Source organism: Tubulanus polymorphus, chromosome 2 (genome assembly GCF_964204645.1).
Source record: "Tubulanus polymorphus chromosome 2, tnTubPoly1.2, whole genome shotgun sequence".
Lineage (NCBI taxonomy): Eukaryota > Metazoa > Nemertea > Palaeonemertea > Tubulaniformes > Tubulanidae > Tubulanus > Tubulanus polymorphus.
In genome coordinates, this window is record NC_134026.1 from 23225977 (window position 1) to 23250825 (window position 24849).

Sequence of the window (24849 nt, forward strand, 5' to 3'; positions counted from 1 at the left end):
CATGAAAATTTATTTACAAGCGTATGTGTAAAACGTACAATTTTTTTTTATAGTAATTCAAAACCATGATATATAGATTTAAATATGTGCGCACAAAAGTTAATACAAGTCACATTAATATTGTTCTCAACCCCAACCGTAGCATCATATCCCCTTAAAAATGTATCTAAAATCTATCCGAAGTCAGTTCTTAGTCATCTCTGTATTGGTCCTCCAAACCTAATAAATGCTAGCTTAAACCGCATTCCAGCAGTACATCACATTCTTCAACCAAGTTCACTGGTTGTATTAAGTAGGTACGTTTATTCCGGGCACATCTTCAGCCACGTGGATAATGTGAACGCCTCCTGGAAAATGGAAAATGCATCATTTGCGCTTGTTCTAAAGTGAATGAACCGCATTCGACAGAAAAGCTTCAATTTCTGTGTCCATTTGATATGTAAATCTATGTACAATATGCCCATGGTTCGTCGAACCTCGGCAGCACGTGGTTTGTAACTGCTAACCTGTATCGGTATTTGCAATTCGGTGGCCTCCATCCTCGTGGACAGGAACACCGGTTCCTCGAGCGACAAGTCCCTCCATTTTCACATTGCGGATTGCAAATAGCTGAAAATTACATGATATTATCGACTTATCAAATCGATATATTTATATATTTCATTAACTAAACTTCTGAAGTGTGATTGACTATCTATTTTCTAAAACCGAAAGTTAAAATGCGAACGCCTGTGTCTATATTGCCCTAAGAACAATTTTGCAATATTAATGCGTGCAGTATACTGTCCACTGAACTAAATTTTTGTTTTCTGTTTGTTTAAAAAGCGATTCACTATCCAAGATTCTAACTCATACATAAGGTGGACCAAAATTTGAATATTGAATTTCTATAAGGCCTATTTGTGATTCTTTAAAGCTGGATTGAAAAGATTAAATATGCACTGCGCAAGTCTTAGATTTCAGAATCACTTGATAGTTCGGCGCTAAGAGAAATGCAGAGTCTGAAGTTTTACATCTTCAAATTCATGCAATTTACCGAATGTCATTGCCGAAATTCAGAGAATACCCAAAACAAACCCTGAATTCTGCGTGGATCCCACATTTTCACTCGGCGATTTTCTGAATTTAGACACGAATCTCACCTTTCTGGCAGCGAGACCCTGTATAACCTGGCAAGCATCGGCACTTGTAGGGGGCAGCACAAGTTCCCCCATTTAAACAGGGCAAGACGCAGTTGGCTACAAATATAACAACGTTCTCATCACACTGAACAATTGCATTAGTTGTGATATATGACGAAGCAGAATGGATACGAAATAGTGGCATTTGATGCATGATGACGATGATAACGATTATGATGATTTGAACTTCTTAATGTTGATTTCACGGACGCATGCACACATCAATTTGACAAAAGTTAGACAAATTACAAGCGAACGATTTGAATTATCAAATTTGAATCAACCGACTTAACTTTCCATAGTAATTGTCCCTCCGTCGTCGAAGAAACCGATTATTCATTTGATTTCATGAAATTAATGTCATACATCATATACATTATAAATATATATATTGAGGAAGGTATGAAATGCAAGGTGAAGCTTAAAGCGTCAATTTCAGAATAGTTACGGATAACACGATATGTATCATAAGCGTAGGGAGGATTTCTTCAAAATATGATCAAATTCATAAATATCTCAGTATGATTCTATTTGAAATTTGTATGTAATGTAAGGTAGTGTCAGCCTCTGCTTTATGGTTAGTAGATGTACATCAGGATATGTGCATGTACATAGATACATTGTTCAAATTTCTGCATCGTTCTTTATGGACGTAGTCTCCCGATTTTTAGATCTCCCATGTCAATGTTTGGAATATCAACATTTCTAAAACATGAAACAATTGAAATTTCCGAGTGCGCGAGAGACAATTACTAATAGGAATTGATGTTCTGTGCGGTTTTTCCGCTCACCTCGTTCGCAAACTGGTCCAACAAATCCCGTTGGACATGCACATCTATTAGTAGCTACACAAGTACCGCCATGCTCACATGGTATTCTGCAATCAGCTGCGAAATAAAATTGCCACAATATAACATGCGTCATGCTTTCTCGAATTTCGCTAGTTTCTCAACAAAATAGCTTAGAATCAAAAGTGAAGACCTATAGATCAAATTCGGAGAATAGTAATTTTCTAATGAAAAACTATAATGTATGTACCGATGTGTATTACGTACTCCGGCGAATTCATTTTGGGAAAGACGTTTGCTTTTGGATTGTATACAAATGTAGGCATAGGTCGTATGCTAACAATGAAAATTGACATAAGATCCAATACAACTAAACGGTTCTTCCCCACACAAAAAAGAGATCAACATACAAATAGCAAACAACAATAAACATGGTTTCAAGCCAGCTAACAAAAACGTGAAACTTAATTTATCTTCATTAAGTTTCGTTTGCATGTATGACGAACGTAGTCAAACATTTTCTCATCGTAAGGTTCATAAATGATACGATACACTACTCTATAATAATGTACGTTTATGAACGCCGGAGATGGTATATGTAAAATTCATGAATATTTTGGGATTTTGTTATGTAAATATGATTATTACCAACTCCTTTTGGCTAAGCACGTTTTCAAATCCTTGAAAAGTTTAAGGATGGTGTTGAATCGAAATATATTGTTATTATAAAGTCATAGTTGCGAACACCAGGCAGTAGAAAAGGATCGAATTGAAATTAGTCAGCTTACAATGCAAAGTACTAAGAAAGAAACGTATTGTATTTTGGAAAAGATACGACGAAATATATGAAAAAGTGTATGAAAGGATGTATGTTTTGACCGAACTAACCTATACATTTTGGTATTCCGCTCCATCTACCATCGGCTTGGCAAGTAATCGTACGGCGTTTCTGTATCGGTCGCAACCCTCTTTGACACACGTAGCGGACGCTGTCTTTAAACAAATATTGCCTGCCAATCATCATCCAAACTCCAGTCGTTTGCCTTGGTTTACCGCAAGAAATTCCTATTAAGTAGGCATCAAATGAAAAAATTCCTAACTGCAAGAGTTACTGACGAATTCGTCTTGAAGCATTTTTCTTTCGTTGAAAAACTCACGTTTACAACCACCGATTGGTTTGGACCATGTTCTATCGTCCTGACAAGTAGTAGATAAATCACCTATTGGGCGGTAACCTAATATACATCCTAAACGCACTGTATCCCCGAGTGCATACGGACCTGGAGGTCCACCGGTCAGTAAACGAAATGCTGGTGACTCTTTGCAATGTATCGCTAAATTATATAGAATAGATCGTCAATAATTCATCAAAACGATATTACTAGAAACATGTATTTCATAATTAAAAGCAAGGATCTTACGTTTGCAAATGGGGAATGGTCCATGCCACTTGCCCGATGCCTGACATTGAAGTGTGTTGTTTCCGACAAGAACATACCCCCTGTGACATCTGAAGCCGACCCAGTCTCCTGGTCTACCTTTACTTCTTGTGTGTTGACCATACGCAAAACTTTTCGGTAGCGGACATCTTGCTTCTGTATTGATTGAAATATGAATTAGTGCTCTGCTATATACCCTGTTATCCGAAAATAGAAAAGGTTTTACCCTTGCAAGTAGCCGCTGTTCCGTTCCAATGTCCAGTATCTTGACAAATCCTTATTTCTTTTCCGTGAAGCATTTCTCCAGACTTACAACCATATTTGGCTATTCCGTTGTAAGTGTAATTGGTAATCGCCACTTCGACATTATCGGCATGCTCCGGGACGCCACAATTGATAGTTTCGCAAATAGGTACATCCGAACTCCAGACACTGGTATGTAAACAGTTAGCCGTTTGTGATCCAACCAAAAGGAAGCCGCTCTTACAGAAGAACTTTACTATACCTAAGTAGCTGGTATTTGTGTATTCCATATGCATATTTTCTGGAATTGAAGGCTTTCCGCACTCAACTGGTCGACAATACGGTAGTTCATCGTAAATCCAGTATCCTTCATGACCGCACTCAAACCGACTCTGCCCAATCGTTTCGTAGCCAGTATGACATTTAAGCTCGGCAATCGCGCCGTACGAAGTTTGCCTTATAGTGGTAACGGCCATAAACATTTTTGGAGGAGGTCCACAACTGGATTCCACGCAGCGGGGTTGAGATCCTCTCCACTTGCGTTTATCGCAAGTTATGACTGAATCCCCGTCCAAAAAATATCCGTAGTCGCATGTATATACCAATCCAATAGTCCGCTGCATTTGATCTTTCTTAATAATAAATTGGCCGTGTATCAAATTATAAGGTTTTCCGCACGGTTCATGATCAACGATGCATTTTGGTATTGGATTATCCCAAGTATCATCTATAAGACAAATGCTCAGATTTTTGCCACTGAGTTTGTATCCTTCATTGCATTTGTATTCCAGTATCGAACCGTATTCTGTTCTCCTGCCCATTACAGTACCGTTTGGTAAGGGCTCTGGTTCAGGGCACTGGACGAGCACACATTTTGGCAATGGCGTGTCCCAAAAGTTGACTCCATTTTTACGAGTGCACGTCATGTACTTATTACCTTCTAAACGGTAGCCAGATTGGCAATTGAAATAAACCGTCGAACCATATGAAAATCCTTTACTAAACATCATTCCGTTTTTAAAACGGGGTGGTTCTGGGCAGTACGTTATATCACACCTCGGAGTCGATCCCGACCACATTTTATTTTCTTGACATCCTCGTCGTGGAGAACCAAGCAATTCGTAACCTTTTTGACAAATATATTGAACTTCCATGCCTAATGAGTAGCCAGGTGCATCGATGTAGCCGTTTTTAACATCCGGTGGTGGGGGACATTCAATTAGTCTACAACTGGCTTCACTTCCACTCCATGTTCTATTAGCCAAACAAGTACGAATTTGTGGCCCGACGAGCTCATAATTGCGAGCGCAACTATATTCTACTTTACTGCCATATGTATCACCATCGCTGACTATGACCATATTTTCACTGTACGATAATGGACCGCAGATAACAATTCTACAAGTCGGTGCCTCGCCTGTCCACATCTTATTATTTTGACAAGTCCGGTTTTTATCGCCAATTAACTGGTATCCATCGTTACACACGTATTTTACCTGTTGTGAAACTGCCAAACTTTCGAACGCAACGTAACCATTTTCAATTGGCTGTAGATGAGAACATTTGATCTGTAAACAGGATGGGACTTCGGCTGACCACTTCCCATCGGCTTCACAAGCTATTGAACTTTCACCAGACAGCTCATATCCGTAATTACAACCAAAGCTAGCTTCTTCTTGATATAGATATGATGTTATATTAACAAAACCATTTTCAATCATTTTGGGCAATGCATTGCACGCTACAGGCAAACACTTCGGAGGATCACCGCTCCATGATCTATCTGACATACAAATACGATGATAGCTTCCTTCCAGAATATAACCGTCCATGCAAGAGTATTTAACCAAACCTCCATAGACAGCATCTTGATAGTCAATAAGGGCATTATCTGGTGGTTCTAATACATGGCAAATAACGGCAAAACATTGTATGTTAGATGGCGTCCACTCTCCTTGTTCGGTACACATTCGTTGACCCGGTCTTGAATCGTTCATTTGGTTGAGGAAACCATCATTACACTGGTCTTCAATGAAATCACCAAACATGAACGTCGAATTATAGGATGCATTATTTACGTGGCCGTTTGTTATATGGTCGGGATACGGGCATGTCACTAGCTGGCACGTTGGTTCACTACCGTTCCATGTGCCATGTTTCGTACAGTACCGTTCACCAATGCCCTTCATAGAATACCCGGTGTTACAACGGTATTGTATTCGACTGTTAAATCTTTGCCCATGGATGATGACATTGCCATTAGGGACAGATTCTGGCATAGGGCATGCAATTTTCGTGCATTTAGGAATAGGGCTACTCCAAACACCATTCGCCAAACAAGAAATCGATGCATTGCCTTGGATTCTAAATCCGGGGATGCATCGATAGTTTATCCTATCTTCAAAACGCGTGCCAGACGTTGTAAAATCGCCTTTGACAAGTTGTTTAGGAACGGGGCATCGAACTCTGCGACAAACCGGCGTTGTGTGGGACCACCTTCCAGTGATTTGGCAGCGCGAATGATGGGCTCCTTTCAAAACGAAACCTTTTCGACATTCGAAACTAATCGTCGTATTGAAACTATTGCCTTGATTTAATACAAAACCTTTGCGGATATGTTTTATAGGCAGACATGTTACAGTGGTACACACAGGTTCCTTTCCACTCCATTTGTTATTATTTTGACAGGTCCGGTGGTGAGAGCCTACTAGTTTAAATCCCACATTACATACGTACGTAATCTTAGATTTAAATCCATATTGTTTGTCAATGATGCCGATATGACCATTCTCCAACGAATGGGGAGCTTTACACATAACCTTTTCGCATTTTGGTTTTTCTCCAATCCACTCTCCGTTCTCAGAGCACTTGAGCTTCATACTGCCACGACTGTAGTAGCCTGTCAAACAAGTATATTTTACCTTACTGCCATAATACGATGTTCTATAGCCCATGTGGGAATTGGGTAACATTGGTGGAGGTGTTGTGCAATTAACAATATTACAACTCGGTGGACGAGATGACCAAAACCCGTTTGGTAAGCATATGACAGGTTTTGTATTTGAAACTCTATAGCCAATGTCGCATCTATATTTCACACTGACATCTAGATCAAACTCCTGGTCAAGAACTTCCGGTACACCATTTTCTATAGCTGGAGGTGCATCACATGAATCAGGAATGCAACGAGGATATTGGCCTTGCCAGTTAGCCGTCAGGTTACACTGGAGTATTGAACTTCCAACTAGCAGAAAACGATCATTACACGAATATGTTGCTGTATCTGAATAGTAATTACCACTTATTTCAACAATACCATTTTTGATAGCTGGCGGATCTGTGCATATAATCTTATGACAAGAGGGAGGATTCGTCCACTTAGAATTATTCTTGCACATGATTTTATTCTGCCCGCGTAGCTTGAAACCGAAGTGGCACAAGTAGTGAACAACATCGCCGTACGTTTCACCCCCGATTTCTATGTCGGCATTTTCAACGATAGGCGGACGGCCACAATTTATCTGTTTACATGATGGAGGACGCATATTCCAGGTACCATTTTCCGAACATCGTATAGTATTCTTAGATACAAGGGAATAGCCGATGTTGCAGGTGAAATGAATTATTTCTTTGATTCCAACGCCTATTCGTTTGACAGATCCATTAGCAATAGTAATGGATGCCCTATCACACTGGATCATTTCACAAACTGGTGGATCATCAGACCAGATTCCATCGTGATTACATGTGTTTCGCTTAACACCTTGGAGTTTATAACCGTGTAAACATCGATAATGAATTGAATGGTTGAATGTAAACTCGTGCCCATCGATGAGTCCATTGGTTATATTAGTCGGAGTACGACAAACTGCTGGTTTGCACTTTGGGATGTCACCATTCCACCGTCCATCTTTGCTACATGTTCTGAAATGGCTACCGTGAAGCTTATAACCAGTTTTGCAGTTATACGACACATTTGCACCCAGAAAATAAACCTCGGCCACAACGAAACCATTAGGTATGTCTACTGGCTTATTGCATTCCACGTACTTACATCGTGGTGATTCAGATGACCATGTTAAGTTTGTCAAGCATTGATTTGTTGTTTGTCCAATAACTGCAAATCCCTTTGGGCAAGTGTAGGAGACAGTGTCACCAGGTTTATACGGCGGCGAGGTACCTCCTTTAGCTGTATATTCATAACCAGTTGGATCTGGGCAACCTAGTCGACAGGTTGGTTCAGTGAAACTCCAACTTCCATTTTCGAGACAATGTCGCCGATTCTGGCCGATTAGCGAATAGCCGTCTTCACAATCATATTCCGCTACTGATGTTTCAGGCTTGTCCATGATACTCACGTAACCATTACTCGGTTCTGTGAGTGGTGAACAAGGTCGCAAATAACACTTTGGTGGTGGGTGATTCCAGGTTCCTTTCATTGAGCAGATCGACAGCGCTTTTCCGACCAGTTTATAACGTGAATCACAATAAAACGTTGCCACAGAGCCCAGTGAAAGTCCAGTAAGAAGGACATGTCCATTTTCAACTGGAACTACAGTTGGACAGTTCAGTGGAATACATTTTGGTAGGGTTCCATGCCAGTTTGAGTCATTTTGGCAAAGCATCTTACTACCTTTGAGTATTCTGTAACCAGGAAGACATGAATACGTGACAACGTCATCGAGATTACGCCCAGTAATGAGTATTTTACCATTTTCTATATTGATTGGATTTGGACATTGAATCCGCTTACAAGATGGTGCCGATGCATTCCATATCCCTCGTTCAGTGCAGATGATTGTCTGCCCTCCAATAAGTTTGTATCCTTTATTGCAGGAATACGAAACTATATCACTGTAATTAAATGAATCTCCTCCTGAATATCTCCCGTTCTGTATATCATCTGGATGGTTGCAGGTTGCTATTTGACAATATGGTGCTGAATAGCTCCACGTTCCATTTGCTGTACATGTTCTCATCGGTTCCCCGATCAGATTAAAACCAACCTTACATGCATATGAAGCAATGGATGCAAAGTCGAGTTGGTCGGCTATCAAGACACCGTTCGCAGGAGCTATTAACCTTGGACAATATATTCGATCGCAGTGCACTAATACCTCACTCCAATGCGAATTGGCTTTACATCTTATCTCAGTATTTCCAATTATTCTGTAACCAGCTTTACAATTGAACTTTACAACTGACTGATAAATGAATGCGTCACCTATACTTTCGCCATGCGAGATCTGCGGAGGTTGGCCACAATCTACGGGCCTACATCTAGGTCTGGTCAGTCGTCCGACGCAATTGAAGCGACCGTTACCGACCATCTCATAACCGGGAAAGCATTCGTAAATAAATGCGAAATTCTCTACAGTATCTATGAAGTTTTGGTTGACAGGAAATGCATTCGCTACAACCGGTGGTGGTACGCATCTAGAGGGAATACATATCGGAAAATTATCACTCCAACTACCGTCTTCTTGACAAAATAGCGATGACTGTCCACGCAAGACATAAGCTGGGTGGCATGTGATTCTTATCTGATCCGCTGGGTAGTACTTGGATTTACGTCCATCAACATGCCAAACCAGTTTGTAATTTGGTGGCTTACAAGTTACCTCTACAAAAAGTAAAAGAGTAAGTAAAACACTCAGCTATTCAGATTCATATTCACAGATATCAACAATATTTCTATCTATTTTGATGCGTACTCTTACAAACTGGTGGTCGACTACTCCAGACTCCCGTCTCGAGACAGATCATCGATGAATTTCCCACCAAGTAGTTGTCTCGTTCACATGAATAATATGCACGATCACCGAATGCGTATCCTTTGGCAACCACGTGACCTCTGGTAATCGAAGCCGGCTTACCACATCTGACCCCTGCAAAATATGAAATATTAGGTACAAGCGACTACTTAATTTAGGACAATCAATATCAAGCCATGGATGTATTATCTTACTTTCGCATTTCGGTTCGGTGCCATGCCAATCCGAATATACCATGCATATCCGAGATCGCTGTCCCGCCATATAATATCCACTATCACAACTATACGTTGATTCGGATCCTGGTTTTAGTTTCCTCCATGAGACGCTTCCATGCTCAATCGTTATCGGAATATCACACCCTTCAAGTAAAACGTAGAAGATTCGGAACTGGTTCAACAATTATGCAGATTATGAGCATTATTTGAGAAACAAACCTTTACAGAAGTTAGATTGTGACTTGATAAGATGACGACTTCGCCCGGTAAGAAAGTCTGACCACGCTAAAACATTCCCCTTGTAAGTGTAGCATGTATTGTAGAAATTATAAATATCCCTCTCAGATAAAACGCCATTCCACACATTCAGTGAAGTTATCTGGCCAAGGTAGGATTCTGATTTGCTGAAGCCACCACCAACAATATCCTGTTCTTGTCCTAAGACAACCTTTCCACCACCTGATGAAAATGCGAAAATGCTCTGTAAATTTTTTTTGTTCACTTTGTACTTGATTTCAATCGATGGTTCCCGCGAGATAAATACATACCTTTTATTGGTATTCCAGCAGCCAAGTGTTCTCCATATTCTTCAAGAATGCCGTCAAAGTAAAAGTGCCATTGACCATTTAGGGTCCACGTAATCGCTAAATGATGCCAGACCCCATCATTAGCAACTACATCCGTTATTACTCGCTCACCGTTTACATATAAAACGAATCTAGGCAGAAGATATAGGGAAAATACTATGTTTCAAGTTATGACAACACGAATAAAGCTCAGATCATGTATCATTTCTTCTTTATTCTATGCTTAGATCTTACCCATTATAATCCATTATTGTCAACGCGTTGTCGTTTCCGGGGACGGCATACGAGAACAACGTCCCGTAGTGACTTGTATCAGACGTTCGCATCCAAAAACTAACGGTAAACGCCCAGATATCTTTCTTCAATTCTTTAATCACATAATCCACAGCACCAGGTGAACCAAACGTTAATGTGAAATCTAATGGCAGCTCTAGAATATAAATTAGCAACCTTTGAATAATACGTGTAAGACAAATGAATATTTTGCTAACAGTACGGGATGTGATCCACAGTTTTACCTTTCTCGCATTTCTTTCCACTGAAACCAGGTGGACATTCACATTCAAATGAATCGATGCCATCTATACAAGTAGCTCCGTGGTTACATGGATTTATTGCACACTCATCGATGTCAGTTTCACAAACGGTACCCGAATATCCAGGTTCACAAGTACAACTAAAATACGTAAGAATGATATTCACGTTCGCAGAAAGTCTCCTGTGAATATTGAGGTCTTACATAATCGTGATTATTCGAAATACCTAAACGAATCGATTTCGTCGTGACAAGTGCCATTATTTTGACAAGGGAAACTTTCACATTCGTTTATCTCGATTTGGCAGCGTAGTCCTGTGTATCCGGACAAACAAGAGCACTCGTACATCGCTATCCGATCGTAGCACGAGGCTCCATTTTTACACGGAGACGAATCACATTCGTTTATTTCGCGCTCACAGTGCACGCCTACCTTGGAAATAAAGGTGAAAAAAGTCTTGGATTCGTTCGAATCAAAAAGTCAGCTTTATCTTATATTTATTCTGCACACTTGAACACGTGTGCAAAAAATTGAGAAGTGTCACGATTTGTATGCACTTGTGCGCATAACCGTCTATTAGCGATGAAAAGTCTAAATTCTTTGTCAGCAACCCAAGCTACACATTCTAATATAATAGCCCTAATTATACTGACCAATAAATCCCTTTAAACATGAGCACGAGTATGTATTTAAACCATCCACACATTCCCCACCATTTATGCAAGGCGAAGATGCGCATTCGTCTGTTTCATATTCGCAGTCCTTGCCTGCAAAAACAAAAAATGTGTTTTCGAAGCCTTTTAATTTGTTGTTCTTTCTTTTCCCTTCGAAAAAGGCTGGACTCGATGATTCATTTGTACTGAATGATTCTCAGAATGAGGTTTTCGGCTTAGTGGAACTTTCGAAGAGAAACTGATGTTTTACCCGAATATCCTGGAATGCATTCACAACTGTAATCATTTATTAAGTCTATACAGGTGGCATTATTATGGCAAGGTGTATTGACTTCGCATTCGTTCACTTCTTGCTCGCAATTCAACCCTAAACAAAAATAATGAATCATGTAAAATTATGAAACAATCATTCCTTTTTTAAAACCGATTTAGATTAATTGATCTTTTTCGTGCCTGAAAATCCATCGAGGCAATGGCAAATGTATCCAACAGCTAGACTTTCGCACGAAGCATCGTTTTCACAAGGATCAGCAAAGCAGTCGTTAACCAAAAGTTCTGCAGTTGACACGCTCTTTGGTATTTGCGATGAATATTCTATACCTGACAAAACAATCAGATAAACATGTTCTTCAAGAAATCTTAAGACCGATGTGCTCTTGCTTGTTCATTGGCCCTACCTTGACAGTCAGAAATATGTGTGGAACCCGTATTGAAAGTCATTGCATCAGATGGGCAGATATAACAAGCAGTCTGGCCAGCATCAGGTTGGAAATGACCGACAGGACATGGGAAGCATGGTTCCAGTCCAGATTTTGAAACGTATCCTTTTGGACAGATTGCTACGTTCAAGAGAAAGCGGCGAATGAAAATATCAATTGTTATCTGGAAGGAATTTCTATCTCGATACTTCATTCAAGATATTTACAGCGACATTTTTCTCGCTTCCTTGCTCCTCTTCTCCATGTGGTCTTGAGATAGGGACATGGCCTACATTCAGCCATTGCGTAGTCGGGTTGGTAATAGCCTTTTTCACACGATAGGCAGGGTTCGAGGCCATCCGCCGAGTAACTACCCGGTAGGCATTGAGCTACAAATATTTCTCAAGAGAATAAATATTGACTTGGGTATTTACTGTAATATCAATTTCTTAAATAACAGGTTTTCTATATCAGATGTACCTTTACATTCTCCTACAGTTTTTGAGTTGTGATTTACAGTTGAGGTATTATTCGGACAAACTAAGCACGAGTAATGACCTTCTTCTGGTTGGTAAGTACCTCGCTCGCAGCTGTGACACGTTTCTGTCATCACATTAAAAAACGTTCCAACTGGACAGTTTACTGCAATAAACAATTAATACATCGAAGCAGGAATGAAGCAGATAGTCTTTGTTTTGGCTACATCTACAATCATACGGCAAGACATCATTAACGTGTATCTGCTCATTCACATCCATTCAACTTTAACTCATTTGTTTTACTGTCGTATTTTTATCAGAATTTTTTACCGCATTTATTTCCCCTGAGAACGCGACCGGGTCTGCACACTAGCAACGGTTTGTCTGGGACGTATATAAGCCGACGAAAAACAAGATAATACTGTCCGGACAGGTGGTCCATATTTCCAGCATCGGCTTCGATTTTGAGAGCGGTTTTTGCTCGAGCCATGGCTTTATCCAGTTTCTTCAAGCAATCATCTTCCATCTCTTCGTCTAGAATTGAACCTAAAACAAAACAAGTTAAGACTCCTTGTCTACAATTTCACTGGAATTATTTTTATTGCAACGTTAAACCTCTTACCTATTATAGCGAAAGAAAATATGATTTTTGCAGTCGATCTTCCGTTAGTTTTCATTAACTGAGTTCTATCATGTACGCTTCTTTTGTGCCTATCGATCCAGTTAATGGCATTTGTGGCTAAATATGATTAATGAAATATGTGTGCTGATCGATTGAATTTATGAATCGATTGTAAATCATCAAAATAATTCTAAAGGAAAGTAAAGGACCATTACCCATTTGCGGTGGTAGGCACTCGGTTTTTACATCGGTCACATGACACATGGCATCGTTATCGCACGCAGTTGACACCTAGAATTTATCATTTCGATGATAATCAAGATAAATCGCTGTGGTTCAGTTTTTTTTATTTGTCTAGATCGGGGAACGTCAAATGACTCATATTGAAACGGTTGTTATCATAATTCAATTCAATTTGTTTGATGTACAGATACCGTTTTCAATGCATCCATGCGAAATTTCGACTCGATGCGACTTTGATACAGCGCATCTTTACAGCTCGTATCAGAGATGAACGTTGCTTTCGCCAGTTGCATGATGTCAAGCGGTTGACTGGAATCTATAACGAAAACAATGATAATATTTGTTTTGATAGATGAAACATGCAGATTCATTTTTAAGGCACATAAGTTGATATTTGGCCAAAACGTGTATACAATTTACTTATATGTTACTTGCATAGTATTAAACAAACTTTTTACCCAGACATAAACAAAAGATGCTTGCTTCACTCGATATGCTTGTGATAAGCAATATGGAGTGGGAAGAATAGAAAAAGCCTATTTATCTTACAAAAAATACGTACCTGAACAGTCAGGAAATGGAATAGCGTTTAGTGGCTGCCATGTACCACCATCAAAGGCACATTCGTACATTTTGGCTGGTGAAATGACAAATCCATTTCCTTCGTAACAGAACGCTTCACAGGCGATAGAACTTGCAGTTTCCCTACAAGTCAAGTTCCCGTTTACCGGAATATTTGGAAGACTGCATGGATGTTCTAAAATAATGCGAGTCAAAACTTTAATACTTGCCAAGCAAAGTGTTGATAATTTTTGTCGAACGGGTAAAATTAGCTATTAATGGATGGTTGTGGAAAGGTGGGCGATCTGCCAAAACATTGTGATTGATTTAGTTTTTCGTTTTTCATTATCTTTTGGTTTTTTATACGTATCCGGTGGTCGTTACCTTTTACTTGGATATTCAGGATACATGTATTATTATTCCCAGACGCGTCGGTAGCGGTGTACGTAACCTCTGTAACACCTTGTTCAAACATTCCCGGATAATGGCTCTGGCTAATGGTAACATCTTCGTCTGAATTATCACTGAAAACAGGCTCCTTCCAGGTGACGTAGGCCAGCCTTCCGCGAGAAATTACTGCCTCTGGGGATATACATCTATCCGCGTTCGGCGGTTGCTTATCTATACAAAGAATAGAAACAATACGGATACCAGGAAAATGTATTTTGTTTACAAACAACCAGCGGGTATTCAGACACATCTTAAGGTATCAATGGGTTTTTTCATCGTTGATAGCGAAGATCCTTTACTGAGACGTCAGCCGATATCAGGGAAAGAAAGTTTTCAATGGCCTTGAGAATAAATCTATATCCCTACATAAGCCAAAAAAATCATAGAAGCTAATCGATCGACTCATTGAGTGGTGTGAAATATGTTAGATTCCTTTTACTACTCGGAAAGGTATTTGTGACCCGAGATTTACTCCCGATTACTGATGGAAACGATGATAGCAGGTGATGACTGTAAACGGCTACAAATAGTGAGCAAAATGAGCAAAACCATGACAAACTCCTACTTACCTAATACAATAACGTCGAAATGACAAGAAACTTTGTTTTTCGAGCTGTCTTTGGTGATGTATTTAACCATATTCGTACCGATAGGGAATCGATGAGGTGGCAAGACTGCTGGAATCACGCGTAATGACGGAATTTTACCAGAGTTGTCCCACGGATCCGGCAAATCCCATGTAACTAAAGCATCGTTCTCGTTGTCATCAGTGAAAGTGATGATGTTTTTCGGACATTGAATAATAGGTGGCGTAGTATCTGTATCAAAATGATATTTTAAGGTTTCACTGCGTAACCCACGTGAACAAATATTTAGCTTATTTTCTTCTAATAAAAATGTAATGATAAGCTACAAGCAGCAGGCATGTAAGTGGAGTAGTAGCAAGTTTTGCAAACTCGTGAATACAATACATACCAATGCATTTCGTTTCCTTTCCGTTCGTTGACCAGTGTCCGGTGCTGGAACACTTTCGATTACTTGGGCCTTCGAGGGTATAACCAGGTTTGCAGCTGAATTGGCAAGTCTGGTCGAACGATGAATACCCGCGTATACACGACTTGGGGAATGTGTGTCCATTTTCTAATGGTAACAATTTTCGACAACGCACCGCTAACGAAAAAAATTTTAGAATGGCATTCATGGCATTGGAAATCTTTAAGTTTTATTCGGTATTTTAATAGATTGTCTACCTCTACACCTGGCTAAGATTCCATCCCACATAGCGATCGCCAAGCACGTGCGTTTTCTAGAACCAAACAGTACATAACCATTGTGACAACTAAACTGGCAGCTGCTTTGAAACTCTCTGTTACTGCTGGTACAGACAACACGGCCATGCCTCGGTGCTTCTAATACTGAACATCTTTTTACTAAAAGTACAGTAAATTGCCAATAAAATGCATTGCAATGCCATTACCGGGTACTAATGTTTCGACTTCGGTATCTACCTTTACAAATAGACTCTTGTCCTGACCACTTGCGATTGGCCTGACAGATACGCAGACTTCCTCCGGTTAAAGAGTAACCCGGTTTACATTTGATTCCGCATACCGCATGGAATGTTTGATCGCATCGACCTTTTACGAAATACCCATTCATAGGAGGACTCAATTTAGGGCAGCTCATTGCTGATAAGATGAAAAAAAGTCTTAGATATTACAGTCTTTCAACAAATATGTATTTTAGCTATACAACGAAATAATTACCTAAGCAGGTAGCGTTCGTAGAACTTTCGTAGCCTTCTCTACATTTACAATCCGATAACGATGTACTTCCCAGTGGAGACCAATGATTTCTATCTGGACATGGCTTACATGAAGTAATATCGCTCGAACCCATATCGATAGCATACGAACCTTCTGGACATGCTTTAAAAATCAAATCAAAACATGGTTCATCGTATCTAGTAAATGGCCATATCTCATTTGTGATGTAAATACCCACGTATGCAATCGCCCTTCAAGCCGGACCCGTAAAACCCTGCTGCACAAATACACTGATAATGGCCGGAATTGGTACCACATGTACAATGAGCCATTGCATCGCAACAATCTTCATGGATATCGCACAAGTTGTCACACTTGTGTCGTTGGTGCTGCACTATGAATTCGCCAGCCCGGAGATCTGTAAAAATCACTTCGATAACGAAAATTGGCATCATGAAGAAACGTATTCAAGTTGAAAGGTTGACACTTTGGGTTTTTTATTTTTTTCAGATTTTTCATGTACATATAAGGCGAATAAAGTAAAATCTAATTTCCTTTAGAATGATATCATTTTCGCCGAGCATTTTCGGCCTTCGTCGAAAACGGAAAAACCGTTACACGTAGTTATTCAAATCATATTAAGATGGAAGAACGAGACGGGACTTGAGTGTCGGAGAGAATCGATTCTCGTGACGATGATAAATGAATGTCTGGATTCATAAGAATACTTTAAGTCGACGATTCCGGGATCATCAGGGGTATGTTCAATGCATCATGATATAGAGTATTTCATTACGCAAAATTGGCATTTCAACCATAGAAAATGACAGGTATTAATGGTTATTTGACAGCTTTATTTGTGTTTTTATTGAAGCATATAATTAATTTGATGTAACACAATCTCGCAATTTCATACTATAAGAGCTTTTGCCAATAATTAATTCAAAACACTGTGCATCTGGCCATTATAAAGTACTCGTATTGAATAAATCGTTCGCTGTAATTCTACCCGTATTTTACTATTTCCATGTTTATTTCATCTATTTAGAAATAAATCTTCTGGCTAGATCTATCGTCTTCGTATAATCTCTTACCGTGCAAACACCTCACCAGACGGTAGATCATTGCATTGATCTCGAAAGGTTAATGTTAAAGATCAAGAAGAATTTACATTGCAGTCGAGGCTCGCTAAGTGCCGTATAGCTAACGTTTGAAGCATGAGATCTTTAGGATTACTTAACGTATAAATGATACGGATATCTATTTCAAACACAGTTACTATACGTATACAAAGAGAAATTGCGATATACATATCTATAGACTTTAATTTGCTACATTAATTGCACGGTCTCGTGATTCTTTGTACGTAGCAATGAGGGGTCGTAAATCTAGTTACGGGCATTAAAAGGGTTTTAGAAACATACACGCAAATGAAAGGAGTGACCCAAAGAAAGAATGTGCACAAAGGTTTCTGAGTTGCTTTTGATTTTTATCAGTGGTAGTTTCATCGAGGAAAACGGGTTATATTCCTTGACGTCTGTCGGAAATGTGGAAATTCTTCTCGGGCAGAAATACTTCACGCGCATCTGGGTCTGCAGATGCGTAAATGCTAATCCAGGCATACTAGTAACATGTAGTTCTAATAATCAAGTATTAACTAGACTTAAATTACAAAACGTATAGTTCCGTACTATAAATATTTATCTGATTTCTTGCTCTGTAAAATTTCACAAATATCAACGTTGGACCGTGAAAATTCATCGGAACGGCATGATAAGAAGATATGTTTTTACGGGAAAAAACTAAAGAAAATAACTTCTCTGACCTTCGTGAAGAGCACGTCTGGCGAGTGCTTCGAATTCATCGAATGTTTCCAGAAAGAAACTGTGTTCAACTTTCGGGGATGATGCCATATCTCTTAACTCTCTAACATTGCCGTTTCGTATCCCAAACGCAAAGATCTCTACGCCAGCATGTTTGAGTCTCTCCGCAACAGTTCTCGGGTCACCTCCGTTTGAATAGCCATCTGTGATCAGGAACAACGCTTTTTTCGATCTAGGCCGTGCTTTTAGAAATATTTTCTATAAATGACAAATATAATGTATTAAAGTCCACAGAATGACTTACTGTTTCATTGAAGTAACATCAGTATTTTGTACGTAGGAACCTTAATGAAACTTTGAGCATGTCTTAGCATGGACTCCGGAATATTACGTCCTTTTCAAAGAATAATTTTTTTGTGATATATTTCCTTTATACAGTAGAATTTATAAGAAAGAACGAAAGGAACGAATCGTACCTTGAAAAAAATCGATAATGAATTTTCATTCATAAAATGGCAAACATAAATCTCTTGATCATTTACGAACCATTTATCCCAATCACTCTTTTTGTGAACCAAAGTATATTATGATATATCATAATTGTATAGATCCCAGCGGAAAATTGAAATAGATGTTTGATTTCTGACTCTATAAAGGCGATAAATCATAAGTTAGGTGACAGTTTTGTAATAGTAAAAACTATATAAAAGAGCTAATTCGGAGACGTAAACAGAAGTCGCGCCGATAACGTTTCAGACAACACGAGTAAATTAAGGTACGTTAGTTGAATATTAATTATGGTTTAATCATATAAAATACAATTCGCATCTTGTGCTTTTTCCAAACAACGCCCAGCAATCTTATCCTCGAATGTGAAGAATATTGGCTTTTATTTTAGCCAATTGTGGTTAAGAACAACAGCGTGCATGAAGCCCAGGATCTTTCGTTAGAAGAATTCGTGTTTAGGATAAAAGTTTTTATGTATTTTATCTATTGCGTTTTTACTAGAAACAAGATGAAAATAATTGTGTACGTAGTACTGCTGTCCGCATTACTGGCTTGCAATATCGCAGGTATGAAAATCACTTTTCAGGATTATGAATTCAGCTAAAACAAATATTGTTAACTAACTATCGGTGGAACTTATTCGTGCATCTCTTCTTCGAGTTCACGAGTTCATAATTCCATCCGTTCCTTCGTGGAGCCAGACTTTCAGCCCTCAAAAAACGTCTAGATTATATTTCAGCTACAAGGGCAGGCGATATAGATGACATCCATAGAGATAACGATATCGTACTCGACGACACCGGAACGTATGATGGATTAGGTGGTGAAGAGGTTATAATCGAAGAGCCGGATGATATAGATGATAGCGGCGAAATAGTAATAATCACAGAACCGGGTGATGCGGACGACAGCGCCGAAATAGTAATAATCGACGAACCGGGTGATTTCGAAACTAAACGTTAAAAACCCTTCGGTAGAATATCCTGAATTCAATTAAATATGACATATATTGTAATATTAGTTGAATTCATATTTATTGTTTGGGAGTGGATGCTCATGATTTTCTCTGCTCTCGGCGACTGAAACTACGTCAGCGTATTCATCGCGTTGGTTTCCAAACAATTGGTCATCAATATTCTTTCGACTTGAAATGATTGGAAAATCTCCACCATCCTGTTGATATCATAATAACGCAGAATAGACGATGACAGCGGAACTCATTACGACGAACGTCAGGGGTCCAGAAAATATTTCCGTAAATCCCGATAGTATCTTATCTTTAATGTGGATGGTTATTTCATTCGATAACTTATATACCGCTGATGCTTTTTGACCGATGCCAAAGTTGATACACGTATACGATGAAATATTCTCAAATCAAAATTTATCTAGGTATATTTTATTAGTGTTTAACCTAATTATCCGTTCGGAAATTGTAGAATAGAGAACAATTCAAAACAATTATACCATCAGCCCTATAGACTGTAGGTGTCATTTCAAACAGGAAAACGGGACGAACATAAATCAAAGTGATATTAATCCAAAGAAGACTTCCTGATTAAGCATAACGTGGCGCTGAGGTTATTCATCAATTATTGTTCTAGGAAATAGATTGATTAAGATCGTTATGAACGATTTTATGATTTCCATTTATGTTCAGCGATACAAAATTATTGCCGATATGTGTAACTGTAACCAGCAGTATTTTCATTTCGCACACACTCACAAGCTATTCATCGGCTTTTTTATTAACATTATTTATTAATCCACATGTCGAAATTTTTGTTTGCAATTTGCTACGCGCGTGGAACTTTATTAACGTTATTTTGTCACCACGCTGTTCAATAGTTCATCACATCAGAAATTTGGTAACAGATGCGTCATTTAGAAAAGCAAAACTCATAAAGTTAAAAGACAGCTTTCTATTATTGTGCACTTCTATATATAAAAGCGGTTTTAAATCCACATTCAAAATCAGATGCGATAGTCACTTCGGATAACCACTCACCGGACGTTGATAACAAGGTGCGTAATTTCATAGACAGTTTTGGTTTGTTTTTCTTTCAGTGAATATATCTATTTCATTCTGCTGCTTCATGTATAAAACTATATCGTCGTTAGAAATAGGAAGATGGAACTACTTTTCATTTGATCACATTGCATATTCATAGCGGCGCTGATTTGAACATGTATCGAAATCACACACATTTCAATTTTTTTCAGCACGACCTCAAAAGTTATTTTTATGCTAACGCAATACACCAATGTTTTGTTTTAACGACGAAATACGTCGCAAATTTGTGCCAATTGACACATATCTCTTTTGATCCGTTGCTGATTTTATTGTAGAAGGTGAAATCATATATCTATAGATTTTCGCCAAAGTTGAAGAACTGCTAACACAAGCAAGTGATGCTGTAACGTTTATGAAACAATGCATTGCATACAGTATTCTGTTAACAGTTCTCTCACGACAAAGAAACTATAAAACTTGTTACTGTGTGACATGGGGAATCGCGTTCCTTTTACCTCCTGTTACCCAAGACGAGGTTAATGCGCATTCGTCTTATTTATTTTTTCAGGCAGGATGAAAATATTGGTGTACGTAGCACTGCTGTCCGCATTATTGGCGTGCAATATCGCAGGTATAAAAATTACTTTTCAGAAATAGCTATTTACTAGATATCTTTGTATGGTGGTAACCTACGTATCCAAATGTTTATGAAGATATTCTTTTTAATTCAGTGAAGATTTCACCAGATTGTTTTCTTATTGTAGAAGTTGGATTTACATTTTAAACAATGTACAGATTTCTTTTTTTCAAAATGCTTCAAATATTTCTAATATCTTTCACTTCGTATAGGCACAAGGGCAGGAGATGGAAGCGATAGCGATAAAGACGCCGAGATTGGACCCGAAGTTGGTAATTCAGATGGTGAACAGGTTGTAGTTGAAGAACCTGCTGGTGATGGCGCCGCACAACGCCCTCCTGTCCCACCACCAGCACCGCCAAACCCTGGGAAAGGTGCACCTCCTAGTCCACATTAACTTCAAAATATCCTGATGTCGATGCAAGTAAAATATGTATTTCATCTTTATTCTCGAAATATGAAATATAGTTAAATAGTTGAATATCTGCATTGTTGTAATGAATTTTATATTCGTATGGTTTATTTTCTCTGAAGAAAAACACTCTTTTCAAAAAATAGTTTCATGTTTGTGGAGAAACACCAAGTATTTCGATAAAGAAAATTGAAAAAAATCTTTCTTAAGCATCAGCGCATCTAACGGCAACTTCCAAAAGTCTGCGAACGTATGGTAGAAAAGGCAGCATGTATACAAGTTGGAATGCGAGTATTTGTCAGAGAAGACGAATTAACACATAACCGACACAACTCGCGAAACAGGGATGGCTTGATGACTAAAGTAGCTGCGATAATTCACCCGATCAATTTCAAAATAATTTGCTATCGATAAAAGATAATCTGCAACAAAAACAATGTATCTATTGAACGGAGATTTCTTTCTATTAGGAATCTGGGTCCGTTCACATTCTCTATGCATAAAATAGCTTAAATAAACGCGTGAATTATTCCGAATATTCCTGAAATTTATTGTGAATTCAAAAATTATCATTTTTACAACGATAACGACGTGTAAAGATTTTTATCGTCAAAGGTATTTTGTCGCATTTCATTACCAAGATCTCGTGCATATATAAATCTAACATAAGAACATTATTATTATCCTGGTCGTGAATCTGTTTTAGCTGAACAGATAGGGTTTTCGGTTTCCATAGTTAGGTTTATACGCACGCACCCAGTATCAATCAACAAAGCACATCACAGATGATTTCAGAGGATTGTTCTTTTAAATTTTTCATCAGGGTTTTCTGTGACATCTACGGCAACCACTCAAAACCAGTTATTTTCAGGACCACATATTACTTACGATGTAGTGTTGCAAGTCCATCAGTCTCGACTCCCGACGGTGCTATTTAAATATGCATGGTGCGGCTGCGCAGAAAACCCGTCATCGCGCCTATATTTTAGTAGTCTTTATTACATAAATCACAAAACTTGGTATAGGTACATATACATATGTGCAACATTCCATTCGGCATGATAAGTTTATAATGACACCAGTAGAGGCGGATCTAGGAAAACTCCAGAAGAAAACAAAAGGCATTTCCGGATAAGGCAGCCATGGCAAAGACCACTAGCCCGGGGTCCCACCTGCGGTGTTGATTTTGAAGAAATACAGACTAAAAGATGCAAAGGGAGAAGAGCGTAAAATTTGCGGGTTTTATGACGTAGTCTGTTTAGTCTTTACGAAAAGAACTCAGCGGTAAGGCAGCTAGGCTCTGGACCCCGAGACTACCCCCTACCTTCCGGGAAAGAACCTATCTTCCTTGGCCTCAAAACCATTGTGACTAAACTCGGTGTCTGTACTTCATACATATTAGCGCATATTGATCCACATACCACAATAGTAGTCGTCAGTGCAAAAAGTCATTAGAAATGAACTTTGGTAAGCGAGGATGAGATCTAAGCACTACAGGAAGGCCACATGTAAGTTGCTTGCGGTGTATGCAGGCCTCAGTAAAGATGAGTTTCTAGGAACGTACTATAAACACTCGACTAGAGATATTATACTCAGCTCACAATAGCATGTAACTTATTTTGTCTTGGAAATTCTCTGAAAACTGACGAGTGATAACCATGCATCGTTATATTGGCACATCAAAGGCTTTAGCATAAATTCTATGATACATTGATCAAAGCTTTGAGTGAATTTGAAAACCACAAAAAACTAGAGTTTTATTTCATCGGACGAAACACGCGGTTCAGTAGGTGCTAATTTCCTTAAAATCCTCTTTATGTCCACGCAATTGCAAAAATGCCTTACATACGAATGTTGTGTATTTAAGAACGTGTATTCTGAGTGCGACTATATTATATAAAAGAAGTATAGGGTTTCAAGTTGGATTCCATCCGAAATTTAGAGTATCTATAAGCAGCAAATTGTTATGCATTAACGATTGTTAAAGAAAAAATATTTCTTGAACACGATGGAAAATGTGTTATGCATTAACGTTAAGTATCAATCAAAAACATATTTTTGAACACAAAGAAAATGAAAAATGATTATCCCCTTTTCTTAAAAAAATTCATACTCTTGGTCGGTTCCATTCCGAGCTTAAGGCCCCTCTTCAATGCCCACAATGCTTCTTGTATGGTGCACAAGAAATCTTATCACGACGAACAATTTATTCTAAAATGTGTCATTGAATTCTGTAACATGATATAGTGAGCAATACACTACAATATTTGTATCGAGGTTCGCCTTAGAAACTGGTTTTTTCGTGGCATCTCACTTCTACAAACACCATCTCTTGCATGTAATGTCTTATTCACTCTCTCTCCCCTTTTATGATGATAAGTTATCCACTTAGCGTTTAGACAGGAACTTCACACGTACTATCTGATTTATTTCAATGATGAATAAAAGCTTGTCTCATACGCCGAGTTTTCAAGTATGGCTCTGGTGATGTCTACGGTCGTTGGATCCCGTTTAGCAATTAATAGGTTACCAAAACATTTGAAATATTAGTAGAAATAACATGAAGCATGTATTAGTCTATGCATGCAGGAAAAAATAATCTGACCTGTGCTTCGAGCATTGCTCCGAGGGTAAATGTTCCACCACCTGTGTATTGAATTTCTGGTAATTGCTCTTCGAGTAACGAACATTTATGATGTTCAATTGATGCATTACTGATAAAGTCGATGTGGCGAACAATCTGATGACTAGATGCAAACGTTATCACAGCCACTCGCGTTCCTTTTTCTGATACGGTAAAATCTGCAAGGAGCTTTTTCACAAACTGAAGTTCATTTTTAAAGTTTTTTCTGCCCATAGTGCCTGAGTTATCCACCAGGAAAACGAGGTCCACTTCTTTACTCGGAGTATTGCGTAACTCGCGCACATGATTCTTGAGGAAGCGTCCTGACCGTATAATATAACGGTCGGAACTGTGTTTCTTCGAATACTGACTTGCTGCCGACATTTCGTCGGGCGAAACGTAAGCCTGAAAATCTGATATATCCAGTTCTTCGTGGCGGTTTTTCGTGTTACTGGCTGCTGACGCAAAAGATAGCAAGCACAACACCAACACGACTCTAAATCCCATTTCGAACCCGCGAAGACCATGTCAGCGCATTTTATAACGATGTGATGGCAGGTGTACAGTTTTATCC

At 38.8% G+C, this 24849-nt stretch overlaps 1 protein-coding gene across 1 annotated transcript; it reads right to left on the bottom strand.

Moving 5' to 3' along the window:
• Positions 1 to 3: 3 nt before the first annotated feature.
• On the bottom strand, positions 4 to 24782 carry LOC141899055 (sushi, von Willebrand factor type A, EGF and pentraxin domain-containing protein 1-like). Its single transcript, XM_074785208.1, has 35 exons — positions 24258 to 24782; positions 18085 to 18340; positions 16498 to 16677; positions 16260 to 16421; positions 16002 to 16181; positions 15744 to 15923; positions 15469 to 15663; positions 15063 to 15311; positions 14428 to 14664; positions 14045 to 14239; positions 13674 to 13798; positions 13455 to 13530; positions 13240 to 13356; positions 12948 to 13163; positions 12619 to 12780; positions 12366 to 12527; positions 12118 to 12279; positions 11894 to 12040; positions 11691 to 11807; positions 11420 to 11533; positions 10993 to 11194; positions 10749 to 10906; positions 10465 to 10660; positions 10192 to 10361; positions 9863 to 10102; positions 9620 to 9787; positions 9366 to 9539; positions 3635 to 9274; positions 3391 to 3564; positions 3127 to 3303; positions 2858 to 3034; positions 1973 to 2068; positions 1143 to 1238; positions 507 to 609; positions 4 to 347 (listed from the first exon to the last, which is right to left on the bottom strand). Exons 1-35 carry the CDS (start codon positions 24780 to 24782, stop codon positions 320 to 322), a joined length of 11556 nt encoding a protein of 3851 aa, XP_074641309.1. The 3' UTR covers positions 4 to 319.
• Positions 24783 to 24849: the final 67 nt, after the last annotated feature.